Raw genomic sequence first — 7,308 nt, 5'->3', positions numbered from 1 at the left:
TTGATATATTCAATTAAATGTTATTTTTATATTTTCGGTTTTCATTTTTTGTTTGCAATTTTGTTATATGCTTTTGTCATTTGTATTAGTTTTTGTTCTTTTTAAATCTTACTATAGGTTTCGTTGATTTTTTTTAATATCAGTTTTAGTTTTAGTTTTGATTTATTTCCAGTTTCCAGGAATCTTAATGTTTCAACTTAATTTTTTTTTCAGTTAGTTGCCAAGGTAACATTTCTAATTTCCCAATGTTTTTATTATATTTGATTTTATTTCAGCTTTATTTCAATTAATGTTAATTCAAATAAATAAAATGTTTTGTTATAAAATATTATTTTATATTTTAATATTATTTTATATTGTAATATGATTATATTTGATCATCTCATTATCATATTTAAAAATAAATTTGAATAAATTATCAAATTATTTTTGTATTTTCTAAAAATGTCAGCTTTATTTCAGTTCATTTTTTATTCAATTAAATAAAATGTGTTTAATAGTTTTAGTTTCACTTAAACTCTATAAATATTTTATTAAATTATTATTTAATAAATTAGCTACATTTTAAAAATACATTTTTTTAAATAAAATATTAAATTAGGATATTATTTATTTTCTAAAACTTAAGGGCCCGAGTGCTCTAAAAATGTATTAAAGAAGAAAAAAAGTAACAGTTAACTATTGCAAGCACTGTATAATTTCAGTGTTTTCAATTAAAGTTATACTTCAAGCAGAAAATCTAGCTTTTGGGGGTCTTCGGGTCTAGATACGGGTCCCTGGGAACTTCAAAGGTCGAAAACCTCTCTAAGAGATGTAGTAATATATCAATATTGTAGTGCGCACTACTGTAAGAGTCCTCACACGCCCACTTGAGCTTTAAAGCACTTCCTGTAATGTGAGGCGCGTGCGTTAGAAAAGGACGGGCTTAATCTGGGAATAAAACTGGAGTTGCGTATTGGTCGTTTTGACTCCAGAGAGGACTCCCAGCGGACTCCACATCCCTACAGTCGATTTGCACAACCTAGACTCCACAGGACTGCAGTTGCCGGGGGGGCTGCAGTGAAGAAGAGATATTTATTTGACTCCACATTTACAATTAGCCACTAAAGGTCGCGTTTTCGTATAAACCGGAGCATGGGTCTGCAGACTGTGTTCCGCGCGGCGATCATGGGGGCCCCAGGCTCAGGCAAGGGGACCGTGTCCAGCCGGATAGCGCAGAGTTTCGGACTGAAGCACCTCTCCAGTGGAGACATGCTGCGGGCCAACATCGAGGCCAAGACAGGTGAGACAGCTCCAGTCCTCTCATACTCTCTCAGGTTTTATTCACATAAACGATTAAATAACCGAAGCTTTTTCCGTTCGCCGCGAGCGCAGTTCAGCTTACTTAAGGGTTAAACGTAGCTTTGATTAAAAAAAAATGGCTGTAAAACTCCAGCTTCGGTTTTATACCTAAAACCAGGATATAGGCTATAATTACAGGTTACTTATCAGCAGAACTGAGTCTTGACTTCGGTTGTGTCTCAAAACGTAGTGCGCTGTCTAGCCTATCTAGACAGCAGTTTTGAAACACCGCGCTTTTCAAGTGAGCTCTCGCGTGTGATGCCCAAAGATACCAGCGTTTGGAAAGAGCTAGACGGGTCACTAGGTTTGCAGACACCGCTTTACGCACATTTTTGAGCTGAAATGCACGAAAGAGTTAACGAGGATACATTTCCGCGCCCGCCTTGTGTGACATCGAGCACGTTTTTTGACAGCCCTAAGTCAGACTAGTCCAGATACAGCATAAACAAATGACCAACAAATGAACCATATAGACCGCATATGAATTTAGCCAGATATGGAGCTGCAGGAGAGAAATATTTAAATGTGGGTTTCATGCACCATATACTGTACAGTTACAACTTAAAGTAAGACCTTAAAAGGACAGTTCACCCCAAAATGTCAAGTGTTTAGTTGCCCTCATGTCGTCAAAACCTGCATGACTTCTGTGTAACACAAAAGAAGATGCTTTGAAGAATGCTGGTGAACAAACAGTTTTGTTTACCTTTGACTTCCATTGTATGGACAAAAAACATTGAGACATTTCTCGAAATATCTTCTTGTGTTCCACAGAGGGGTGAGTAAACGATGACAGAATATTCATTTTTGATTGAACACAGTACATTTTCAGCAGGTGATTTTATATTTCAAGAATTGCTTAATCCAAACGTATTTTTGAATAATTTGTATGCATGCAGATTCTTTGGGATATCATATTAATTGGGATACATTAATTATCTGTACTGATATTGTCCATCGCAGAACTATTTAAGTGAACTGTGAAAAAAATGAAATATTATGGTTGAAAAACTTAACTGCTACTTAAACATTTGGGTCGGTAAGACTTTTGAATTGTTTTTAAATATAGTAAAACAGTATTATTGTGAAAAAATATTATAATTTAAAATAACTTGTTTATTTTAATAATGTAATTGTTTATGTAATTATATTTTATGCAATATATTATGTAATAAATTCCTTTGCTGAATTTTCAACACCTGAATAAAAGTATTAATTTCTTTAAAATGATTCCAAACCTTGTTATTATAGGCCTAAAATATTTAGCACTTACCAGAAGTGTAACAGTGGGTCACAGGACGATTATTAAAAAGTTATTACAATGTGTAGAGCCACTTGAAGTTCATATATCTGTTACTACAAGCTCATTGTAGTGGTCACACGTCATTTTCATTGGAGTTTTAATAGTTAATAGCTAAGGTTATGATTCTTAAGCCAAGGATGTTAAACCTGACGGCCTTCATATTTGAACCAGTGAATTTAATTAAATGTTCATTGTTGATTCATTTGGCAGTATTTCAAATAAAAAAATTAACACCAACACGTTTTTATTAATTTTTTTATTTTTTTGTGATGATTGGCAGATGCATTATATCCCTGTAAATATTTTATTATTAATTAAAAATTAATTAATTGTAATCTAATGGTAATAAATAAAATGTATTAATAATAAATAAACTAATAAAAAATTAAAATAATATTTTCAGATTTTTTTTTTTTACTATATTCATGTCTGAATTTCTTCTGCACCTGCGCAGATTTGGGTGTCCTGATGAAGTCGTGCATCGATCAGGGTCAGCTGGTTCCCGATGATGTTATCTCTCGTCTCATCCTGTCCAGTCTGAGGGGTCTGGAGCAGAGCAGCTGGCTTCTGGACGGTAACTCTCACCCCGCTCACCTGAGCCATGTTACTGATGAACTGTGCAGTTTAATCGTGGTCACCTTCACATTGTCCCGGCAGGGTTTCCTCGTACTGTGGCTCAGGCCGAAGCCCTGGACAGCGTGTACGATGTGGACTCTCTTATAAACCTGGACGTGCCTTTCCAGACGATCCGAGAGCGCCTGACCTCTCGCTGGGTGCACCTTCCCAGCGGCAGGGTCTATAATATAGACTTCAACCCGCCTAAGAAACCAGTGAGTCCTCTGATCCTTTTATATTCTAGATCATTTCCTCAATCACGTTTATCACTTCAGGAAACTGTAGATAATTAAACAATAGAAACAGGAAGTCGAACACTCCTGTTCATACGAAAACGCCACAGTGCAAAAACTACACTGCAAAAAATGGTGTGAAAATCCATTCTCCATGAAAACATATTTTGTAAACAAAATTCAAAATGCGTATTTTCCGCAGGCAATAATAGTGAAGTGTTAGTAGCATCAGGTAAATAGTGTTGAGTTTTGTGAATAAGGCATAAAATAGGTGTGTTTTTTCTAAAAAGACGTACCATTGACCTTGGCCTGGTTAAACTGGATTGTTTAAGTAGATATTGTTTAGTTATTAGTAATTGGTTTTTGTGCTGAATTGGAGAGAATTCATGCAGAATGCCTAAAAAATGTGAAAAAGAAGGTCACTTCTTTTATCAAGAACACTTGTTATGCAAATAATATACTTTAAAAGTATGAACTATGTTTTGGACACTTAATTGCAGGTTAATCAAACTTAAAATGAACTTAAGTACATCTTTATATGTAATTTCATTATTACTTGTCTTTAAAATATGGTTAAAGTGAACTGCTGAATGTACTGACAAGCATATGGAAAACTAAAATATACTTTAATGTCATTTAACAAGTTGCAATTCCATACGCTTAAAATATATGAACTTTACATGTAATATCAAATAACGCAACAGTTGAAATTATAATCGAGTACTTTAAATGTGATTTAGTATGTTAGTCAACACATCAAAATAAATGCACTTCTTTAAAGAACAAATAAAAATTATTAAAACACAATGATCTAAAATGTACTTTAAAATGAAACTATTTGTTTTAATATGTTTTAATTATTTTTTTTAAGAAAACATAACACACTAGTAATTTGACATTATTAGTGTGTAAAAAAACACTCTTTAAGGACACTTAATTGGACTTTTATTTCAATAAAAAGTCCATATTGTATTTGTATTTGCAAGTACAGATTTTAATGTGTCTACTTTGAAACTTTCAAGTACTTTATATATAATATAGAACATTTTTACTGTGCACTGTGGATTTCCTATGGAAAATGTAGTGCGACGGGAAATTCTCAACATGCCATTAAGTCGTAAATGGATCTGGTCTAGCAGAGGTGTCGTGGTTGCCATGAGTACCAGGGGGGGGCCTGGTGTCGTTGCAGACATCCTGGCATCCAGTTTATTGGGTGAGGGGACTGTGACGATTTGTTAATCTAATGAATAACTGATTTGTTAAACTCTCCTGTGAGCTTCTACTGAGGAGGTTCTCTCAACAAACAGTCTTTGCTTAGACAATGACTTCAGTTCATGAATGAGTCATGTGAGACACACACATAGAGAACACACACACACACACACACACACATATACACAAATAGTCTTTCATTATATACTGTATAATAAAATAAAAGTATAAAATAATAATAATCATTAGAGCTGTAAAACGTAAAAATTAAGCATTGAAGCATTAGAACACTATGTAAAATCTGTGTGTTAAACTTGTAAGGAGTCGAAAGAGTTCCTGTGGTGAAAGTAGGTCATGCTATTTCACAACCTGGCACTCAAGACAGATATGAACACTTCTGTTTACTAAGACAGATATGAACACTTCTGTTTACTAAGGAATTGTAGCGAATCAGCTCATGGGGAAATATGAATAATTAATCATAACTAGTTATAATTAATTACAAATATTTACGCTGTAGATAGATATTTACTTGACCTCTCAGGGTCAACTGTCTGTCAATTCTAAGAACGTTAATTTCCTGGTTAAGGGAAATAACTTTCTTACTGTACAATTCTACAAAGAGCTTGTAGCATAAATCTGAATGATTAAGTGACTCCAGTTATGAGCAAACAATGAACAACGTCAAGTGTGATACAAGTAAGACTTTATTAACTACATAAACACTTAAACTAGTCCAACATACTACATAAACACTTAAACTAGTCTAATATACTACATAAACACACACACACACACACACACAGCACTGTGGATTTCCTATGGAAAATGTAGTGCGAGGGGAAATTCTCAACATACCATTAGGTCGTAAATGGATCTGGTCTAGCAGAGGTGTCGTGGTTGCCATGAGTACCAGGGGGGGGCCTGGTGTCGTTGCAGACATCCTGGCATCCAGTTTATTGGGTGAGGGGACTGTGACGATTTGTTAATCTAATGAATAACTGATTTGTTAAATCAAATGAAAAATTGTGTGTTTGATTGGTCCAGACGCTACAGAATTATTCAAGGAACTTTGCTCTCATCCATGCAATAAAACTGGATCAGGCAGAGGAAGTCCTGGAGTTCCTGTCCATTTATCAAACTGTCAGAGAAAAAAAGTGAGTCACAAGGCCAGAAAATGTTGCTTAAATAGTTTTTGCTGTACTTTAAAAGATAGTTTAACTTCTGAGAGTAGAGTTTTATAGGAAGTAAAACTGAACAAAGAATAGCTGTTTATATTCAAGATGTTATAAAAAATGTACTTCTGTCTACTGCCACAAAGCCAGTGAGTTTGTTTTTTGTGACACAAAACTTTTTCCTACTTGTTACATGTTGGTCCTCTTTGCAATCATTCTTTAAGAGAGCAGTTGAGCATGTGTTAAACTAATACAGCTCAAGCCCAGTGTGAAACCGTGTTTGTCAGTGTTGCTCAAATACAGCTCAAGCTTATGTCAACACAAAACTGTGCGCCTGAAGGTCACCTCCGTTCAGCTCTGGAACTTATCAGCAACTGCCAAAGATTGTTGACATATTCAATACATGAATTCCTGAGATACAGTAGTTTTAATTGGGTGATTATGGCACATTTGAAAGTGGGCTCTTTGTGGTGGAGGCCTGCAGTGATGTGATCTGTGTTGTGCACAGGGTCTTGATGATGTCACAGGAGAACCGCTCGTCCAGAGAGACGATGACAGTCCTGAAACTGTGTCCAGGAGACTCAAGGACTATGAGAGACAGACACAACCAGTTCTAGAGTATTACAGGTACTGTACAGGAACCACAGCACTTTAGAGCTGTTTTACACACGTGTTTTCTTTATGATTTATGTTGAATGAAAGAATTCAATAACACACACAGAAGAAAATGCTTAGGGGATTATTAAAGGAATAGTTCACCCATGTTCTGTCATCCTTTCACACTCATATGATTCTAGATCGGGAAGAATTTCTTTCTTATGTGGAAGCAAAAAGAAGATATTTAGCAGAACGTTAATGCTGCTCTTTTCCATACAATGAAAGTGAGGCTGCTGATCTCTAAAAAGGACTAAAGAACCACAGAATAACATAAAAGTAGTCCAGACATCTTCTACACAATATTATTAGCCATATGAAAGCAATTATGCAAGGAAGAGACCAAAATTTACGTTTTTTTTTTGTTTTCAGAAAATCTTCATCAAATCTCATTTGCCTTTTTGCACATTAAATTATGTCACAAACATCTAAATATGTGCAGCAGGTTTGATGCCAATACATCAGCTGAAACCCTTACACGTAAAATATTTATAAAGAGTTTGGGATTTTAAGTTAACACTTCAATCATTTAACGACATATTTGCATGCTCACAATTCTTTGATGTCAGAGAATATATAGATAAAATATAGAATTTTTTTAGAGTCAGACCTCTTTTTAGTTGTGATACTTTAAATCAAACTGAATAAAATAGTAATAATGATAATAATTGTATAACTAGTTAAAATAATAATTGTATAATTATTTAAAACATAACAGGTAAAACATACTACTACTACTAATAATAATAATAATAATAATGTTTTAACTCTGTATTAC

General features: G+C 34.3%; 1 protein-coding gene across 1 annotated transcript in view; it reads left to right on the top strand.

Annotated features, from left to right (window-relative positions):
- Positions 1 to 924: 924 nt before the first annotated feature.
- Positions 925 to 7,308, top strand: part of LOC107744244 (GTP:AMP phosphotransferase AK3, mitochondrial-like) — an 11,178-nt gene continuing 4,794 nt past the window's right edge. The window contains exons 1-4 of the mRNA XM_016557774.1: positions 925 to 1,282; positions 3,096 to 3,215; positions 3,299 to 3,471; positions 6,385 to 6,503. Coding sequence (XP_016413260.1) covers positions 1,135 to 1,282; positions 3,096 to 3,215; positions 3,299 to 3,471; positions 6,385 to 6,503 — 560 coding nt within the window. The 5' untranslated portion in view covers positions 925 to 1,134. The remainder of the gene's footprint in view (positions 1,283 to 3,095; positions 3,216 to 3,298; positions 3,472 to 6,384; positions 6,504 to 7,308) is intronic.

This window comes from Sinocyclocheilus rhinocerous, unplaced genomic scaffold (genome assembly GCF_001515625.1).
Source record: "Sinocyclocheilus rhinocerous isolate Xijiao unplaced genomic scaffold, SAMN03320098_v1.1 scaffold317, whole genome shotgun sequence".
NCBI classification, from domain to species: domain Eukaryota; kingdom Metazoa; phylum Chordata; class Actinopteri; order Cypriniformes; family Cyprinidae; genus Sinocyclocheilus; species Sinocyclocheilus rhinocerous.
This window is presented reverse-complemented; position numbering and strand designations above follow the sequence as displayed.